The 21,720-nt window shown below is 43.0% G+C and overlaps 1 protein-coding gene across 4 annotated transcripts in view; it reads right to left on the bottom strand.

The window, feature by feature from the left end:
* Positions 1 to 21,720, bottom strand: part of FLT1 (fms related receptor tyrosine kinase 1) — a 208,410-nt gene that overhangs the window by 157,493 nt on the left and 29,197 nt on the right. For all 4 annotated transcript variants that reach the window (XM_005902171.2, XM_070380477.1, XM_070380479.1 and 1 more), the window contains exons 3-4: positions 14,920 to 15,016; positions 14,042 to 14,271 (exon numbers count right to left, since the gene is read on the bottom strand). In XM_005902171.2, coding sequence (XP_005902233.2) covers positions 14,042 to 14,271; positions 14,920 to 15,016 — 327 coding nt within the window. The remainder of the gene's footprint in view (positions 1 to 14,041; positions 14,272 to 14,919; positions 15,017 to 21,720) is intronic.

The following is a 21,720-nucleotide window of genomic DNA, read 5'->3' as shown; positions in this document are numbered from 1 at the left end:
TGGCTAAACAGAGTTAACTAAAAGCCTGAATCTTTCTCACATATGCTGTCTCAGCTGCTTTCTTCCCCATAGTCCTAGGGCGGTCAGCTGGCTTTGCCAGCCAAATACAGTCCTTTACACTTATTCCTGTCAGATCTCATTTGGTTAATCCCACGTCACAGTTTGGTCAGTTGGATATTTTGGGGATGGTGATTCTGTCATGTGACGTGTGTGTTTTTGCCCTCATTGTGGCTCTTTTGTTCTGTATGCCCTGAATTTCCTCATCAATGCCCAGGAGGACCAGTGAGACCAATATCAATTTTAAAACTCCATGTTTCTTTCATTTAGCAAACATCTCTGAGTACCTCCTCCCTGGCACACCCCGGCTGGAGCCATCAGAGTGAGCAAGACAGTCACTCCTGGTCCTCACTGAGCTGGTGAGATGAGTCCTACGTGAGGGGAGGGCAAACCTAGTTTGGGGGAGCCTGGGGAGCTTCCCAGGATGGGTGATGTTGAACTGGAGACCTAAAAGATGAGTACAAGAAGACTGGTTCCATCTCTGGTGGAGCATCGCTCCTCCACACCCCTCTTATTGCTCTCTTCCCATAGGGCTTTGCAATAGGCTTGGTTGTAACCTGTTTTATTTGCATCACTAATTGCTGCCCTTGAAAACTGAGGGGATTATCTTTGTAGTTTCTATTCTGCCCAGCTCACTGCCTTTCACCACAGCAATTACAACTGATTATGGCTCAGATGGTAAAGAATCCACTGGCAATGCAGGAGACCTGGTTTCAATCCCTGGGTTGGGAAGATCCCCTGGAAGAGGGCATGGGAACCCATTCCAGTATTCTTGCCTGGAGAATCCAATGGACAGAGGAGCCTGGTGGGCTGCAGTCCATGGGGTCACAAAGTCAGACACACCTGGCCAACTAAGCACAGCACAGTCCTCCTAAGTGTAGGCACAGAGTTTGTGTACAGCCTCCCACTGAATCTCCCAACAGCCACACAAAGTGCTAACTCTTCCCATTTTACAGAAAAGGAAACCAAGGCTGGGAAGACGTAACAGTAGCAGCAGTTAACAGCAAACACATGAGAAGTGTGTACTATACACCAGACCCTAAAACTAAGCATTTTATGTGTGTGAACTCCTGATGGGAGCAAGGATTAAGGACAAGAACCGTGCTGCCTTCTCCACTGCAGATTAGTTATATGGGCAGTTACTTAACCTTCCCTTGAAGAGAAGGTGAAAATGATAGCGCTGCTTCCTAGGATTAGGAAGTTATGAGAATGAAATCCCTAACCAATACAGGTGCCTAGAGTGGCGTCCAAAACACGGTGAGACCTAAGTATGAACCGCTATTCTTATTAAGGAATCTGCACAGAGACTTTGCACATATCAGAGTGGGGACTGAATCCAGTTTGAACCCTGGATCATGTTTCAAATATAATTTAGATATACACTACTCCAGGGGATCTTCCCTACCCAGGGATTGAACCTGGGTCTCTTGCATCTCCTACTCTGGCAGGAGGGTTCTGTACCTGGTGGCTCAGGTGATAAGAAACTTCCTGCAATGCAGTAGACCCAGGTTTAATCCCGGGGTCAGGAAGATCCCTTGGAGGAGGGCATGGCAACCCACTCCAGTATTCTTGCCTGGAGAATCCCCATGGACAGAAGAGCATGGTGGGCTACAGTTCACGGGGTTGCAAAGAGTCGGACATGACTGAGTGGCTAACACTCTCACTTTCTTTACCTCTAGTGCTACCTGGGAAGCCTCATATATATAATACTCTATATAAGGGCTTCCCTGGTGGCTCAGTTGGTAAAGAATCCGCCTGCAATGCAGGAGACCTGGGTTTGATCCCTGGGTTGGGAAGATGCCCTGGAGAAGGGAACAACTACCCACTCCAGTATTCTGGCCTGGAGAATCCCATGGACTGTATAGTCCATGGGGTCGCAAAGAGTTGGACATGACTCAGCGACATTCACTTTCACTTTTTTTCACTTTCACTCTATAGATAATCTTTCACTCTAAAATAGACAATCAACAAGAATCAACTGTATAGCACAAGGAACTCTACTAAATATTCTGTAATAATCTAAATGGGAAAAGAATTTGGAAAAAAAAATAGTTCCTCAGAAAACTAAAAATACAATTACCAAGTGATACAGCAATCCTTGGGGTCACAAAGAGTCGGACACACCTAGGTGACTGAGCCCGCACACACCTCAATCCTATTCCTAGGCATATACCCATATAAAACCCTAATTCAAAAAGATACACGCACCCCCATGTCCATCGCAGCACTATTCACAATAGCCAAGACATGGAAGCAACCTACATGTCCATCAACAGGTGAATGGATAAAGAAGACATGGTACATACATACAACGGACTTACTGCTCATCCATAAAAAAGAATAAAATAAAATAAAATTTGCAGCAACGTGGATGCAACTAGAGATTATCATACTAAGTGAAGTAAGTCAGAAATAGAAAGACAAATACTGGTATTTGTGCTATATAAGTGACAGCACTTATATGCAAAATGTAATGCAGAGCACAAATGAACCTATCTACAAAACAGAAAGAGACTTCAGACATAGAGGACTGACTGGTGGTTGCCAAGGGTGAGAGGGGAAGGGAGAGGGATGGACTGCAAGTTTGGGGTTGGTAGATGCAAACTATTACGTTTAGAATGGATGAACAACAAAGTCCTCCTGCATAGTGCAGGAACTATATCCAGTCTCCTGGAATAAACCATAATAGAAAATAATATTTTAAAAAATATATAGGTATGTGTATAACTGAGTCACTCTGCTGTACAGGAGAGATGGGCACAACATTGTAAATCAACTGCACATCAATAAAAATTTTTTTAAGAAAAAATATATGAATATGTATGAATGAATCATTCATCTGTACACCTGAAATGAACATTGTAAATCAACTATGCTCCAATATCAAATAAGATAAAAAATGAATACAGTATGTTAATTGGTATTTGATGAAGGAAGGAAGGACAGTGCACTGATTGCATTAGTAACAGCACAGTCAGCCATGACAACCGCCAACGCAACCCGGCCCAAATGCCTCAGACGACAAAAAAATGGATATTTCAAACAGTAAAGGAAAACTGAGTAGTGTCTGAACTGCAAGGACCACCAAGATCATAACAGGGTACCTCCTTGTCTCCAGGTGGGGTGGCATTTCATTGCCATTGTTAAAGAAAGTTATGAAATCTCAGAAACTTAAAGCCTTTTCAGCTTGAGGGGATTTCTCTTGGAAAGTCCCTTGCTCACTTTTCTTAATGAAATTACATGATGGACATTTTTCAAATCCTTCAAAACCTTAAGGTTTTGATGGACTGTTTTCCACCCTTCTTGTTTGTAGGGGACACATGAGAGGATATGGTCAATTTTATGGGATTTTCATTTAGACTTCACTGCCATCTTGAGATTTCATAATTCCACCTCAATCACTAATTTTTCCAAGTGGCTCAGTCAAGAGAATGCTCATTCTGATTACTTTTAAGCATTTATGTAGTTCTACTCAATGCCTGGTGACACACAATGGTTATTGTGAGCAAAGATTAGCTATGTGCTTCCTAAGACCTGGCCTGCCCCATTTTTCTGGTGTGGAGCCTAGCGAGTGTCAGGAAATGCTCTTCCTCTGAAGGAAGGACCAAACTTTTAATTGACAGATACCACCAAGAGCTAGGCCTTCTCTGGTGGCTCAGCAGTAAAGAGTCTGCCTGCCAATGCAGGTGACCCAGGTCGGGAAGGTCCCCTGGAGTAGGGAATGGCCACCCACTCCAGTATTCCTGCCTGGAGAATTCCATGGACATGAACTGGTGGGCTACAGTTCAAAGGGTCGCAAAAAGTCAGACATGACCGAGCACACACGTACCAAGAGCTAAAAATGAAATTCCTAGGAACATGCTGGATGAACACAGGGCTCAGGGCAAGGGCTCCGGAAAGAAGATGTGACACCCCTGACTTCCAACAAATCCACAAGTGGCTTCTGTCCCAACCGTTTGTCAGTGTTTCCCCGAGTCAAAGCCCCGTGGCATCTAATAACAAGTGTCTCTAGAAGGGAAATGTGAAATGGCAGGACTTAATGAGATCAAGAATGTCTTCCATCAACTTTTCACGTAGCTGGAAGGAGAGTGGATAAGAGTTAAGTTACTCTAAACTCTCACCATGTGGTCCTAATCAGCTGTCCCCTGTGATGGATCGAACAGATAATCTCCTTCAAGCCTCAGCCTTACAGGGAGCCCAGCGCCAGGCTGTAGAGACAGGGGTCTGGTCCCCAGGGAAAACTCCAACCAGCAATGTCATCAGAGTCTATTTAAAATCCTAGCCCGGTCTGTTTCTTCTTTTTCACCACTTCATCAAAATGAGCGGAAAAAAAAAAAAATCCAGGAAAACCTGACCTTGTTCTAGATTTTTGGTGAAGCTATATGCAAAGGCAAGCCAGGAAATACCTAAGAATTTTTTTTAAGATTTTTTTTTTTAATGTGGACTTTTTATTGAATTTGTTACAGTATTGCTTCTGCTTTTTATGTGTTTTTTTTTTTTTTTTTCAGCTGTGAGGCATATGGGATCTTAGCTCCCCAGCCAGGGATCGAACCTGCATCCCCTGCATTGGAAGGAGAAGTCCTAACCCCTGGACTGCCAGGGAAGTTCCCTCTAGGAATTCTGTACAGAGGATAGTTTGGAGCAGCCTCAGGCTGCTGCCATTTTAGGAAACCTGCTGGGGGTTTCCAGATGAGTAATCCAGAGGCTGAGTCCGAACTCTGTTCACCCCAACATATTCCTCCATCTCCTGGGCAAATACATCAGGCAACGATGTGAGAAGGATGGCAAACACGAGCCATCACCTGAGCTGTTTGCACTGGCTGCTTCCTGGGGCACAAGGTGTCTGGTACACTTTCTTCTCAATACCTGTGGGCTCAAGCACCATCAGTCTTAGCCCCCGAGACGGAAGCTTTGGGAACTTCTTATGGGAGCATTCATGCTAGAATAGACAGAGGTTTCGGAAAGTAAGTGGAAGAAGCCATTCATTGAGTGAGGACAGACATGGAGTGAGTAAGGGGGACGACACGAGCGGCTCTTTGGGCAGGCAGCAGGAGGGGTGATGTGTACCTGCTGAAAACTGACTGTGAAAACCAGACAAGACCCTGGACAGTAACCAAGCAATAACAGATAACGTCATAAATTTGGTAAAGCAATCCAGACCTAGAGAACTCAGCTGACCTGTAGTTAAGTGTTTTTTTTTTTTTGTAAGTTGATTTCTTAAATTTTTTTTTTCTTGCTACAAGATGTCAACTATTTTAAGCACTGTGAGGGATCTTCTGGTGTGGGCTGGAGGGCTGACACCCCTGCTGCACCCCCAGTTTAGAAATGTCATCACCAGCCAGGAAAAAGTGGAAGTGGAATAAATCTGGAGAAAAGTGAAGTGAACTCTGAGTAAATCTAGAAAAGAAAGTGGAAGCAGACTCTGAGTAAGTCTGCAGACTGCTACTCTTTCACTAACATCCCTGCTTGGTTTTTTTCCCGCTTGTTTCACGGTCATGCTGCCTGGAATCGCCATGCACTATGGCCAGCTGGGCAACAAACTCCCAGTGCTCAGCCGTCCTCCGGCTACGCAGTGTCGCCCTGGCACCCTGTGCGTGCTTCGCAGTGCGCCAGACCAGGCAGGAGTCCAGGGGAGACGGTGTCGGGGCAGAACCATCCACAGAACTTCAGTAAGTTCTACCGGGGGTGGGAGGCTCAGTCAGGACTCTTGGAGGCATCCTCTTCACTCCCTGGAAAGCCTCGTTTTTGGACAACAGCCATTATCTCACAAAGTTAAACCCGTGCATTTTAAAAGCCTCACTAATGTATAGAAGTCGTAGTCCTAGAGAGGGACCAGGGGCCTCCAAAACCCTAAGATGCCAGAACTTTGCTCGTGCCTCCCCCAGAACGAACAGGGTCTTGCAGGTGTGTGATCCACGTCCACAGACGAACGCCACCTGCTGACCGCACCTCCTGGGTCACATCCGCTTTATCTCAGGAACGTGATGAGTGTGTGTTGCACACAGGCACCCACCAGGGTGGGAGCCACGTTAACTAGAGGAGAGGTGTTATTTTCATCACCACGTTCTCTGGCTCAGGAGTGATGAGCCAAAACCACCACGGTGCTCAAAATGGGAGTTGTTTTCTCAAATACAAAGCATAGAAAGGACCCTTCCACACCTGTGAAAATTTTAATAAGTTTACCTTAATCAGACTGAAACTTTTAAAATTATTGTGCTGAGTTCCACAATAAGAAGCACTTTCCACATTAGACCCCAAAACCACACACACTCACACGTATTTTACATTTATGTGGTATTGTGTATATGTGTGCGTGTGTTTGGGAAACAAGTTCTATTTTTTAGAAAGTTTCACTAAATCATACTTACCCTTGCTTTTTGCAATAAACTTAGATAGTTTCCATTTACTCTGCTTTATTTTTTTAAATGCTGATAACAACTCACTTTTTTTTTTTTTTTGCCATGCTGCATAGCATGCAGGATCTTAGTTCCCTGACCAGGAAGCGAACCCACGCTCCCTGCAGTGGAAGTGTGGAGGCTTAACCACTGGACTGCCAGGGAAGTCCCACAACCCATTAATTTGATTCCACAGCCCATTAACAGTTGGGGTTTTTAAGAGCCCTGCTCATCTTAGTACATAGAAACGTCTCTTCACCTTGTGGTGTGAGCTGGAATGCAGTGGTGACTGTGTGTGTGGACAGTGACCACAGGTTCTGACTCCATCAGGTAACAACCCAAAGCTCTCCGAGACTGGGGTCTGGTTCTCTAAGGCCAATCACTCAGAAAAACAGCCTGAAACCAGTGTAACCTATCATTCCTCAAGGGAAAAACACTGACTTTGAAATTTAATAGAACGTAGTAACTGTATAATCTCTATTCCCAAAGACAAAGCAACCGCTGGTCTACAGTTTGAAGTCGATAACTGAATCTCCCAGTGTAGTGGAAACAGCCTTAACCTTGGGGTCTGACCTAGATCCTCTTCCTGGCTAGTCATTTCATTCCCTCTGTCTTGAGCGGATCACAGCAGCTGTTTTCTCATACATAAAATGGAAGAATAACACCAATGTGATTTATCTCAGAGTTATGCAAAAGCTCTTAAGGGAAACTGGAAGTGCTGTATAAGCGATTATGTTGAATCTGTCTTAGAGTGTCTGTACCTTTAGTGTTGAATATTCATATTTGTTTGAGGGTCCATAGCCATGCAGAGCTTTTTCCCACTAAATACATTTATGTGAAGGCACATCGATCATTTTCCCCCTGGATACTTGGGAATTAGAGTTCCATCACTTCATGGCAAATAGATGGGGAAACAGTAGAAACAGTGGCTAACTTTCTTTTTCTGGGCTCCAAAATCACTGCAGATGGTGACTGCAGCCAAGAAATTAAAAGACGTTTACTCCTTGGAAGGAAAGTTATGACCAACCTAGATAGTATATTCAAAAGCAGAGACATTACTTTGTCAACAAAGGTCCATCTAGTCAAGGCTATGGTTTTTCCAGTGGTCATGTATGGATGTGAGAGTTAGACTATAAAGAAAGCTGAGTGCCAAAGAATTGATGCTTTTGAACTGTGGTGTTGGAGAAGATTCTTGAGAGTCCCTTGGACTGCAAGGAGATCCAACCAGTCCATCCTAAAGGAGATCAGTCCTGCGTGTTCATTGGAAGGACTGATGTTGAAGCTGAAACTCCAACACTTTGGTCACCTGATGCAAAGAGCTGACTCATCTGAAAAGACCCTGATGCTGGGAAAGATTGAGTGCAGGAGGAGAAGGGGACGACAGATCACTGATTCAACGGACATGGGTTTGGGTGGATTCTGGGAGTTGGTGATGGACAGGGAGGCCTGGTGCACTATGGTTCATGGGGTCGCAAAGAGTTGGACACGACTGAGCAACTGAACTGACCACTTTTCAGTTGTATACCCAGTGCATCTGATCATTTTTCCACCTGAAATGAAGCTGCTATGTAAATCTCATTCATTTGATACATAAAGAAGAACCAAAGACAGGAAAATCTGTTGTGAAAATGCTCCAAACCATTTGCTTTACTAGACACAGAGAGAAAAACAATCAAGTGGAGAGAAGCAGAAGAAAGAGGTGAGTTTCTTTTACAGGGAAGAACGAGAAGATATCCACTCAACCACAGCACATGGGTCCCCATTCCTCTTTGCCTTTTCAACTATAATTCTTCAAGAGAAGATGATATACTTCAAGAGCCCTGAAAATCTTGTGCCTGGAGAGGGGAGGGGTTCAGGCTGATTTCAAAGCATGGGGAACTCAATATGCTAAGTTCAAGGTTTTCTAACCAAATTGGAGACACTGACGAAGTATTAAATACTTTGGAGATGCCATTAAAATCTCTTCTGGTCAGTTTCCTTATTTTACAGTCACAACTCATATATTCCAATACTAATTGCAATGAAATCCTTGAACGTAGAAAAGGCTGATCTGGAGTCAATTTCTTGTGTGTACCAGAGTTATAAAAGAAATGCAAATATGTTCGTTTTTCTCTACCAGGGGGATGACCACCAACCACCTAAGTAGCCCTGCTGTATGTGTATGTGTGCACGTGCATGCATGTACAAGTAATTCTAGCATATGTGTGTGTATGTGTATGCACACACACGTGTGCATGCTCAGTCATATCTGACTCTTTGTGACCCCACACACTGTAGCTCACCAGGCTCCCCCGTCCATGGGATTCTCCAGGCAAGAATACTGGAGTGGGTTGCCATTTCCTTCTCCAGGGGGATCTTCTGACCCAGGGATCGAACCTGTGTCTCCTGCACTGGCAGACAGATTTTTTTTTTTTCACCACTAAGCCACTTGGGAAGCCCAATCCTAGCATGACCATTCAGCTAACATCTTTTTTTTTTTTTCAGCAAAACAGTGAGGAGTACTTTAGAATTTTCTTTATGACCCAGATTTTTGTAGCTATAATTGCTGGGGGGTTCCATTCATTTTCTCAAAAGCAATTTTTTGAAAATACATATATAGCATTTTTCAGCTACTCTCATTCAATAGTCATCTGTTAGGATCAACCCAAGGGTGTAACGGGAGAGGATGTCAATTAGCATCAGTGTAAAGTAGTGAGAAAAAGCTCTCCTTGGCTGTGGGACCAGGGCCACTTGCCCCAGTGCCTCTACAGATTTCAAGGGTCACCATCTCTCCTCCCTTCCACCACAACCCACCAGCTCACCAAGGTGGACTGAATCCCCCCAGTCCATCACATTCTATCCTTTCCCACAGTATGATGACAGTGACCTTGGCCCCAGCCCCTGCCTGCTGTTCCTATCTTATGTTGCCCTCTCTGATCTCCTCCTACCACTGAGAATCTGACCACCTTACTCTGCTGCTAACACTTTTCCATCACTCCCCATGTAGCCTCACGTGAAGTGGATTTTAGGCCCTTTGCTTGTATAATAAAATCACGATAAGAAAACCTCATAGGATTATTGTAAGAATTAGACAGTATAATGGAAATAAAACCATCTGTTTAAATAAAGTGAAACCACAAATGTAAGAAGATATATTAGTTCAGTTCAGTCGCTCAGTCATGTCCGACTCTTTGCGACCCCATGAATCGCAGCCCGCCAGGCCTCCCTGTCCATCACCAACTCCCGGAGTTCACTCAGACTCACGTCCATCGAGTCAGTGATGCCATCCAGCCATCTCATCCTTTGTCGTCCCCTTCTCCTCCTGCCCCCAATCCCTCCCAGCATCAGAGTCTTTTCCAATGAGTCAACTCTTCGCATGAGGTGGCCAAAGTATTGGAGTTTCAGCCTCAGCATCAGTCCTTCCAAAGAAATCCCAGGGCTGATCTCCTTCAGAATGGACTGGTTGGATCTCCTTGCACTCCAAGGGACTCTCAAGAGTCTTCTCCAACACCACAGTTCAAAAGCATCAATTCTTCACCGCTCAGCTTTCCTCACAGTCCAACTCTCACATCCATACATGACCACAGGAAAAACCATAGCCTTGACTAGATGCACCTTTGTTGGCAAAGTAATGTCTCTGCTTTTGAATATGCTATCTGGGTTGGTCATAACTTTTCCTCCAAGAAGATATATTAAGGGGAATTTAAATTTATCAGTAATTAATAAATTAGCTAACTAAAATTACTCAAGTAATTAAGTTGATTTTAATGCATTATATCAGAGGTATGATGGATTTATACAAGCTATAATGTTAAAGTGGTGATATTGATTTTCCTCACATTACACATACAATATCAGATGTTATGGCCAAATCAGTGCTTAAGTGGGAAGCATCTAAATAATAGTTTTGCTTATAATACATATATGGCACTTGACATTATGTAGAAAAAGCTATGCAGTCCTGATTTTTCCTCTCACAGAACTCTATTAGACCACAAATCTATACCTTTTCAAAAGATGTGTCCAATAGTGTTTCTCATCGTTATAGAAAACCAAAACAAAATGCTAACACATCTGCAGATGCTTACCGGGGGCAAAAATCGTGCAATCACATGTTCTAGAATAAATATTCAACAACAAATAAGTTATAACCCATTGATATCTAGTAAGTAATCACAGTTGTGTGTTAGGAACCAATTTGAGTTACTAGTCCCAGGGACAATCCTGAGTCTCCAGAGACAAGTTTTGTGCCCCTGAACAAAATTAAACCTGTAATGTTGTAAATATCAATAAAAATGGAAGCCTAAGGCCAAATTTTCTCAGAAATAAAATGAGTAAGAGAATGCAAGTAGGAAATGCATAAAATGTTAGGGTACTTGGAAAAGTTACAACTGCTTAATGAATTACATAACAGCTAACTTGGGTTTGTGCTTCCCTGATAGCTCAGTTGGTAAAGAATCTGCCTGCAATGAGGGAGAACCCAGTTTGATCCCTGGGTCAGGAAGATCCACTGGAGAAGGCATGCTGCTAAGTCACTTTAGTCGTGTCCGACTCTGTGCGACCCTATAGACAGCAGCCCACAAGGCTTCCCTGTCCCTGGGATTCTCCACGCAAGAACACTGGAGTGGGTTGCCATTTCCTTCTTCAATGCATGGAAGTGAAGTCGCTCAGTCGTGTCCGACTCTTAGTGACCCCATGGACTGCAGCCTACCAGGCTCCTCTGTCCATGGGATTTTCCAGGCAAGAGTACTGGAGTGGGGTGCCACTGCCTTCTCCGAGGAGAAGGGACAGGCCTGGAGAATTTCATGGACTATATAGTCCACGGGATTGCAAAGAGTTGGATACAACTGAGTGATTTTAACTCACTTCACTTCACTAACTTGGATTTTAGTAAAGTGAGACCAAAATTGTTCTACCAGGAAACAGACAACAAAATCCATGTTACTATTCAGAGTGGTGTAGTTACAGACACCCAGCAAGTGTTTCCTAAATATCTGCTCATCAAATTGATTAACAAACAAAGATTCAGAGGCTCTCCTATGGTTACTACTATTGACTCAAATATAATTTTTCTTACTAGTGTTATTTAAAAATAATGACTCCAAGATTTTCCCAATGAACACACAAAATACTCGTGATATTCCAGAGTAATGTCCTGTGAAACACAAACAGTACATTTTGCAGCCCGTCCCTATCCAAGAATATGGTCTTTGGGATACAGAATTTCCTTCTGTCCAACCAAACTGTGTGGGAGCTTTGAGATCCTGGGACTTGTAACTTTATGCTAATATTTGTGGACTTCTACCAGAAAGCAGACGTAATACACACATAAAATGACAACCAGTACTCACACCCCCAGCCTCACACCAGTTAGTGATGGTGCTCTTTCCTACTTGGCCTAGAATTCATCTTCAATGTCAATTTCAACAGAGTATTCCACACAGCCCTGTTAACTGCTGTGTGTATTCATTTGACAAATATTACTGGGCTCTTGCTACGAGCCGGGCACTGTACCTGGGAGGCAGATTGTGGATACAAGTAATTAAGGCAGACATGGGCTTTGCCCTCACAGGGCTCACACTGACAACTGATTTGACACTCAGAGTGATGGTTATTTGCCAGATCTGCTCTGTTGTACAGTGGAAGTGGAGATAGTTCTAAACAGCTAAGTGTCTCTTCTATTTTCAAAGGGGATCGAAGCTGACAGTTTCTGCACCCCTATCTACTGGCTCCATAAATCATGAGATCTACCAAGGAATGTAGCAGCTGGGTAATAACTGAGTGTTATTTCTTAGGGGGAAAAAAAAGAGATGGTCTTCTTTCACTCATTTTAAGTATTTGATTTACAAGTCATGTTTTATGAGGAAGAACAAAGTGACAAGTCATCTTCCTTATTCCTTCCAGGGATCCATTTCTACTGTGGATCCAATAAAGCCACAGGAGAAAGGTTCATGAGAATTTTAGAATGAATGAATTTTGCCTCCACTTCCACTAGAGAGACAGGAACAGAAGTGTTTTCTTTCCTCTGCAAGGGGCAGAAAGAACATACATAACCTACTATGTGGAGCTAGGAAAAGCGATCAGATGGCTGAGCACGTGACACGGTCCACTGCCGCTGGCACACTTCGTGTGTCTTCTCCTAATCCTGCCCTCCTGTCCCGCCCACCATCCTCTCTTCCATCCTGGGGAAGGTGGTTCTGCCTTCCCCAAGCAGAGCTCTCTGGCCTCCTTCCTCCTCTTATTTTTAAGTGGGCTGGTTGCATTCCTATGGTGGGGATTAGCTAGGAAGCTGGTGTCTCCTCCAGTTCTCCACCCACCCAGAAAAGTGCAAAATGTACAAACAGTGAGTTTGGTGGAGCAGAACAGAAGAGTGGCTCAGTCAAAGGGGGGTATATGTATACACATGGCTGATTCACTTCTGTTGTACAGCAGAAACTAACACAACATTGTAAAGCAATTAATCTTCAAAAAAAAAAATCAAGCTGATGAGAGCAAAGATACTACTGCTAATATCATACTACTTACTGTTCTACTGTCTGTAAGAGTAACCCTGCCTCTGGAAAATTACACACTAGGCTCCAGTAAAACACTGTCTAGTTGCCTTATTTTAAAAAGAAGATTCCCACCAAAGCCTAAGTCTATGTAGGTGCTGCCTTCAATGCAAAGATGCAGTTCTTTAACTCACTAGGAGGAAGATCCACGATGCTATTGACACTGACAATTGGTTGTTTCCTTTTTTAACCCGCGTGTGTGTCTTGAAGTGCCTACTAATTTTGACTTATGCACTCTTAGAGCTCTCGCTCGAAGGCTAGAGTCTTGTACAAGTTTTGGAAACTGGCTGGAATGAAACAAGTAAGAACAAAGGGACAAGTCATCTTCCTGATTCTTTCCAGGGATCCATTTCTCCTGTCACTTTATATTTCTTTGAGGATTTTACATTTCTTCCCTCTGAACATTGTTTCATTTCTTCATTCGCCAAGGAGGGACAAGCTTAAAAAAATACTACAAAAATCATAACCAGAAAATGATTCAATTTTGTCTTTTGCCCTTTGCAGTGACATGTGCCAGCTCTTATATCATTACAATACTCGTTTGTGAACGTGAAATAATACTGTATCATGAATGGAATTAATTTTGTAACCTTCAAGCAACATTAGCAACACTATACTTACGAATTTAGTAAAGAACAATGTTTTACAAGTTGCTAGCATATCAGAGAACACAGTTGTGTGAAAGGACAAAATATCTTGTATTCTACTTTGGGCTTCTCAATTAAGAAATAGAACTAAAATCTTGCCATTCACTTATTCATACCGTGATGTGCCAGACAGTATTCTAGGAGACACAGATACAGTGGTGAACAAAACAGACAAGAGTCACTCCCGTCATGGAGCATGCAGTTGACCAACTGGTCCTTGAAAATTCTGGTTGAAACTGACACTCAAGAAACATATTAAAATGCACTCCACAAGTTTTGACAGCTAGGTAGAAGCTCCTTCCTGGCCCATTTCATTCATACTCATGAGAAAAGCGCCCTTTCTATGGACCAGGTGGATTGATGACCTGCTGCACAGCTACAGAAAAGACAATGTGGAAAATGAAGCTCTTACCATTAATAAATATGTAGATGGTAGATTCTGCTTTGTTCTTGGAAGCAGGTGCAGAGAGATATCTGCAGCTATAGAAGCCAGTGTGGTTGGCCTGAGCCGCGTTCAAGGTCAAAGTGCTGCAGAATTTCTTGAGGTTCTTTCCACAGGCAGACTTAGTGATGTTAAGCTTCCCGCTTTGGTTTTCCCTGTTCACAGCTTCAGGCAGATACCAGGCATGGGCAGCTCCTCCTCTGCAATCATAGAGGAGAAAACAAAACACCGTCAGGGTTAGGGCCAGTGCCAAAGCATTCATTTCATTACAAAGCACTATCCTGAGGTCTTGGGCTTCCCTAGCGGCTCAGACGGTAAAAGAATCCGCCTGCAATGCAGGAGACCTGGGTTCAATCCCTGGATTGGGAAGATCCCCTGGCGAAGGAAAACCCACTCCAGTATTCTTGCCTGGAGAATCTCATGGACAGAGGAGGCTGGTGGGCTACAGTCCATGGGATCACAAAGAGTTGGAGACATCTGATTTTTATATAAATACTATATATATATATAGAGAGAGAGAGAGACAGAGAGACAGAGAGAGAGAGAGGTCTAAGTCCAGTCATCTGCTTTACAGAAAAGTAACACATTTAGAAAAACTTTTAAACAACTCAAAATGTTCAGGGCATCCCTTCCTCTGATTCCTTGTGAGTGAGTAATTCATCTCTCCCGTAGACGAATGAATCACCCTCCATGGGAGGCTGGATGCATGTGGTTTGCACTCGGCAGATGGCAGGAAACCATGGCCATCTACCTGTCTGCTCTGGGAGGCCACCTTTCTACTCCCCTGGGGAAGGGTTTTGCCTTAGGAAGGACAAGCAGATGGTCCCCAAACCAATACAGTCACTCACCTGCATTTGAGATTCAGCATCTGGCCAGCTTGCATCACGTGCCGGGTGCCTTTTAAACTCAGTTCAGGATGTCTTAATATTGAACCTGAACTAGATCCTGGAAAATAAAAGTTGAAGTGTATTATTTATTTTTCAAAAAAACATTTGACTGTTCCAGGTCTTAGTTGTGAACTCTAGAGTTTCAACTTGTGGGATCTAGTTCCCTGACAAGGGACTGAACCCAGGTCTCCTAAATTTACATCATGAAGTCTTAGCCACTGGCCCACCAGGGAAGTCCCTTGAAATGTGTTTTTTGAAAACTGCCCTCTCGTCTTTTTCTTTTTTCTCTTTTAAGTTAATTCCTTTAAATTCCTTTTATGGAAAGCTATAAATTCCATATGCAAAAAAGTACATCTAATACAAATATATTTTATTTCACAAAATTTTTGTAATCTAAGACTTGCTAACAAGTATTATATATCCTACTATGCCAAATGACCTAAAAATATTCAAAATCCCATTAACTTAGAACATTAATAAGTTCAATTTATGGTTCAAAAAACAACCATATTAAGACTATATCGTAACTTATTAAAATATTCAGGATTAAATATCAATGTCATCCAAAGTATATTTCTAATATTGAACCAACATGAGTCATTTGGTTATACAGGCCTGTCTGATCTTTTTTCTGAATACTTTTCCTGGATTCTAGACATAGTTCACTCATTAATTGAGTCATGGTATTTTGGGCAAGTCATTTCTCTTTCTGAACCGGTTTCCTCATGTGGAAAACTAATTATAGAATCAAAATCAGTTTTAGAAGCCACTTTGTTTATCTTACATAATCTCCAAGTTTCCTCTTTAGTGGAACAGAGAAGAGGGAACTGTCCATTCCTACGTGACACTTGACAAGTATATTTTGTGGGAATCGTTGTGAGACCATGAGATCAGCTATGAAAAAGTGCATTGAAGTCAACATCTCCATACAACACGGTATCCCCATACAACACAATATCCCTTCACAACATGATGTCCCTTTACAACACAACATCTCTATACAACACAATATCCATCCATGGGATCTGCTGTGAGACCCTGGCCAAGTCACTTCTCTCCAGATCTCAGTTCTCTTATCTGAAAGGCAGGAGACTGGACTGGATGACTCTGGGTCTCTGTCCATTTCCGCCATCCCCAGAGCCAGGATTCTTTGAGCCACTGGTGCCATAGAAGTTGAAATTCTGCTGAAGCTCTTGTTGATTTATCAGGAGACACCTCAATCAAGAGCTCTCGCCTCCTCCCCTATTCTCTCCCTCCTCTTCGCCCTTTTTTTTTTTACCAGCTTTTTCCTGGTAAAAGCAGGAGTTTGGGGCTCAGGATTAGCAGGGATAAAGGTTGGGGGAGGGTAGGTAGAATCTAGAAAAATGGTATAGATGATCTTATTTGCAAAATGGAAATAGAGATACAGATGTAGAGAACATACATATGGACACCAAGAGGGGGAAAGGAAGGTGACGAACGAATTGGGAGATTGAGACTAACAAATATACACTATTGATGCTGTGTATAAAATAGATAAACTAATAAGGTCCTGCTGTATAGCACAGGGAACTCTACTCAGTGCTCTGTGGTGACTTAGATGGGAAGGAAATCCAGAAAAGAAGGGATATATGTATACACAGAACCGATTCACTTTGCTGTGCAGTAGAAACCAAAACAACACTGTAAAGTCACTTTACTTCAAAAAAATTAATTTTAAAAAAATGGTCGGGGGAAGGAGAAAAGATAAACTCAGAGGGAGCCAAGTTACATATGTGGAGCTGATCTTAGGGAATATTTTCACATAAAAAATCAGTTTCCAGCTCTAAAACACAGGGAGCTCAGCTTGGAGCTCTGTGATGACCTAAAGGGGTGGGATGGGGGAGGCGAGGGAGGCTCAGGCAGGAGGTGATATATGTACAATTATGGCTGATGTGCAATGTTGTATGACAGAAACCAACACAACATTGTAAAGCAATTTTCCTCCAACTAAAAAATAAATCAAAACAATAAAATAAATAATGCAAAAAAAAAAAAGGCTTCTGAAGTGGACTCCAAAGCAGAAAATGGGATCTTGGACCACAGACCTGCACACGTCAGGTTCCACGGGGAACTCTAGCAATGCTCCCTGGTGTTGCTCTCAGGTTCTAATAGTGCAAAGAAAACGAGACTCGGTGGCACACCTGCACGGGAAGCCTCACGTCGCCATGTCCTGAAGGCACGCCCTCGGCAGTCCTGAGCAGGCCGTTTCTTGGTATCCTCACGAGTGAATCGGAAAGCTGCCAGGCACAGCCTGGGGACTTGGTTCTCTGTCACCTGAGTGGCAGGCATGCTGCCTGGCATGTGACAGATAGATACCCTTGTCACTGATACCTGGCAGAATCACGCCCCTGCCCCACTCCCATCAGAGAATGTTTTGCTGGGTATGTAACTCCAACAAAGATGTTAACATTATCTGCTTTCCTGGTGTTGCTGCTTTATTAAATATTTTTAAAGTCACTTTTTAAAAAAAGATTATTTTTTGGTGTGGACCATTTTTCAGTCTTTATTTGTTACAATATTGCTTCTATTTTGTGTTTTGGTTTTTTGGCATAGAGGCATGTGGAATCTTAGCTCCCTGACCAGGGATTGAACCTGTACCCCCTGCATTGGAAGGCGAAGTCTTAACTACTGGACCTCTACAGAAGTCCCCAAAGTCACTTTTATATACAACAGGCCCTGGTATCGAATTACAACGGGAACAAATGGTTCAGTACTGACTAGCTGCTACTGCTGCTGCTAAGTCACTTCAGTCGTGTCTGACTCTGTGCGACCCCATAGACGGCAGCCCACTAGGCTCCTCTGTCCCTGGGATTCTCCAGGCAAGAATACTGGAGTGGGTTGCCATTTCCTTCTCCAATGCATGAAAGTGAAAAGGGAAAGTCAAGTCACTCAGTCGTGTCCGACTCAGCGACCCCATGGACTGCAGCCTACAAGGCTCCTCCGTCCATGGGATCTTCCAGGCAAGAGTACTGGAGTGGGGTGCCATTGACTAGACTTAAGTTCAAATGACTGTACCATTGAGATCCAATTGGTCTATTAAATAACCTCACAGAACAGGCCAACGGATTCAGGTACCTAAAGAAAAATTTTGTCCTTTCCTCACCTTTGAGTTTCCTGAGGCAACAAGTAGCTCAAAATCTGTGACCCAGAAGAACACTAGGTCTTTCTAAAGCCACAGCCAGCAACTGATAATGCCTGCCCTGAAAAACACCCAGGCCAGGGCATGGAATGTTGAGGGTTTCATTGAGCAATTGTTCGTGGGTTGCAGCAGGTCCACCCAAGCTTCCTGTGGAAAATTCTGGGCAATAAGTGGTAGGTGTCTCTGTGGTTTGTGTGCACATAGTAAGCTTTCCCATCCAGGAGCAGCCAAGGGGAAGATGCCTTCCTTCTCCTGGCAGGAGGTGAGCCTTCCTTTTTTTTCAGTTGCTATTTTGGTTTCCAAATTGTGTGACTCTTTGCTCTGTGAGCGCCTAGAACACCAGCACTCCTGACCCTTGTCAGAGAGAGCCGTAAGCCTTAAAGAACCACCCAAATTCCAGCAGAGAGAAGCATCACGCAGAGAAGATCCCTTAAAAAATATGCCCTCTGCACGTCCCTCTCTGCTTCTCCCACTTCAGCCTCCAACCAAAAAACAACACAAAACAACCAACCTGAGTGATTAGCTAAGACACTGAGAGAAAAACAGCATTAGGGGAAAGTTTGTGGGGAGAGAAATGTTGATAGAAATATTTTGCTATAGAATTTGTTTCCACCGACATAATGAATTTTGTACTTGGAACGAGGAAGCTAGAAAAAAGTAGGTGATTGAAAGAAAGGAAAGGAGAGGTATAAGGAAATGGTATTTTGAAGTAACTGGACACTTTGGGACATCACATTCTTCAGTTAATAGGAAACTAGAATCTCATAAAGATGAACAGAGATGCCAAAACTACAGTTCAAAAGGGAAACCGACAAGGGAAAAGTGAGACACTTATTCCTCAACTGTTCTGAAATTTCAATAGGCTTTAAAACATTTCTTTGAAGCAGTTTAATGCCCTTACACCTACTTGTGTAATGAAATATTTAACTAATGTTTTCTGAGTATCTCTGGCACGTCAGACATTTTTCCCAACTCGATCGTGATGTGTATAAGGACGTGAATATGCATATATTCCAAGATCCCACATCTTCCCACCAAGGACGACTCTGTTTGCTCTGCTCATGAGTAGGTCAGAGTCACATTGTTCATTTAGAAATAAATCGACAGGATACTTCATTTCAAAGGGTGGAGTGCTATGACTTTACAATGGTCCCCCACTGTGAGGCTCAGATGGGGATCAGGACTTTTCACTGTTTGCCAAGGTAGCCTAGAAGCCTGGTTTAAAAGTTATTGTCCCCTCAGAGAACTAGGTGGTCTGTGAACTATTGTTTTCATCAAAGTTAACGACAGTAGAATCATGGGGGTCCGAGGGATCTCCTTATATCAGGAAAATAACTATTTAAATAAAACCAAACAGAAAACTCAAACAAAAAATGCAGTCAACAACATGAAAAGGCACTCTGCTGACTGGGGGAAAACATTTGCAAATCATATATCTGCTAAGGGTTAATATCCAAAATGTATATTTAAAAACCCACACACAACTCAATAGGAGAAAACATCATTCTTCAGTTAATAAGAAACTAGAATCTCAAAAGATGAACAGAATGCAAACTACAGTTCAAAGGAAACAAACAAGGAAAGTGAACCTTATTCCTCAACTGTTCTAAAAATTTCAATAAACTAAACATTTCTTTTAGGCAGTTTAGTATACACCTACTTGTGTAATAGAATATTTAACTAATGTTTTCTGAGTATCTCTGGCACGTCAGACATTTTCCCAACTCTGATGTTGATGTGTATAGGGCGTGAATACCATATATTCAAGATCCCATCTTCCACCAAGGATGACTCTGTTGCTCTGCTCATGGTGGGTCAAGAGTCACATTGTTCATTAGAAATAAATCGACAGGATACTTCATTTTCAAAGGTGGAGTGCTATGACTTTGTGGTCCCCCGACTGAGGCTCAGATGGGGATCAGGACTTTTCACTGTTTGCCAGGTAGCCTAGAAGCCTGGTTTCAAATTATTGTCCCCTCAGAAGAGCTAGGTGGTCTAGTGCAGCCTACAAGGCTCCTCCGTCCATGGGATCTTCCAGGCAAGAGTACTGGAGTGGGGTGCCATTGACTAGACTTAAGTTCAAATGACTGTACCATTGAGATCCAATTGGTCTATTAAATAACCTCACAGAACAGGCCAACGGATTCAGGTACCTAAAGAAAAATTTTGTCCTTTCCTCACCTTTGAGTTTCCTGAGGCAACAAGTAGCTCAAAATCTGTGACCCAGAAGAACACTAGGTCTTTCTAAAGCCACAGCCAGCAACTGATAATGCCTGCCCTGAAAAACACCCAGGCCAGGGCATGGAATGTTGAGGGTTTCATTGAGCAATTGTTCGTGGGTTGCAGCAGGTCCACCCAAGCTTCCTGTGGAAAATTCTGGGCAATAAGTGGTAGGTGTCTCTGTGGTTTGTGTGCACATAGTAAGCTTTCCCATCCAGGAGCAGCCAAGGGGAAGATGCCTTCCTTCTCCTGGCAGGAGGTGAGCCTTCCTTTTTTTTCAGTTGCTATTTTGGTTTCCAAATTGTGTGACTCTTTGCTCTGTGAGCGCCTAGAACACCAGCACTCCTGACCCTTGTCAGAGAGAGCCGTAAGCCTTAAAGAACCACCCAAATTCCAGCAGAGAGAAGCATCACGCAGAGAAGATCCCTTAAAAAATATGCCCTCTGCACGTCCCTCTCTGCTTCTCCCACTTCAGCCTCCAACCAAAAAACAACACAAAACAACCAACCTGAGTGATTAGCTAAGACACTGAGAGAAAAACAGCATTAGGGGAAAGTTTGTGGGGAGAGAAATGTTGATAGAAATATTTTGCTATAGAATTTGTTTCCACCGACATAATGAATTTTGTACTTGGAACGAGGAAGCTAGAAAAAAGTAGGTGATTGAAAGAAAGGAAAGGAGAGGTATAAGGAAATGGTATTTTGAAGTAACTGGACACTTTGGGACATCACATTCTTCAGTTAATAGGAAACTAGAATCTCATAAAGATGAACAGAGATGCCAAAACTACAGTTCAAAAGGGAACCGACAAGGGAAAAGTGAGACACTTATTCCTCAACTGTTCTGAAATTTCAATAGGCTTTAAAACATTTCTTTGAAGCAGTTTAATGCCCTTACACCTACTTGTGTAATGAAATATTTAACTAATGTTTTCTGAGTATCTCTGGCACGTCAGACATTTTTCCCAACTCGATCGTGATGTGTATAAGGACGTGAATATGCATATATTCCAAGATCCCACATCTTCCCACCAAGGACGACTCTGTTTGCTCTGCTCATGAGTAGGTCAGAGTCACATTGTTCATTTAGAAATAAATCGACAGGATACTTCATTTCAAAGGGTGGAGTGCTATGACTTTACAATGGTCCCCCACTGTGAGGCTCAGATGGGGATCAGGACTTTTCACTGTTTGCCAAGGTAGCCTAGAAGCCTGGTTTAAAAGTTATTGTCCCCTCAGAGAACTAGGTGGTCTGTGAACTATTGTTTTCATCAAAGTTAACGACAGTAGAATCATGGGGGTCCGAGGGATCTCCTTATATCAGGAAAATAACTATTTAAATAAAACCAAACAGAAAACTCAAACAAAAAATGCAGTCAACAA

This window comes from Bos mutus, chromosome 12, assembly GCF_027580195.1.
Source record: "Bos mutus isolate GX-2022 chromosome 12, NWIPB_WYAK_1.1, whole genome shotgun sequence".
Classification (NCBI taxonomy): Eukaryota; Metazoa; Chordata; class Mammalia; order Artiodactyla; family Bovidae; genus Bos; species Bos mutus.
Note: the sequence above shows the minus strand (reverse complement) of the source record. Positions and strands in the feature narration are given on the sequence as shown.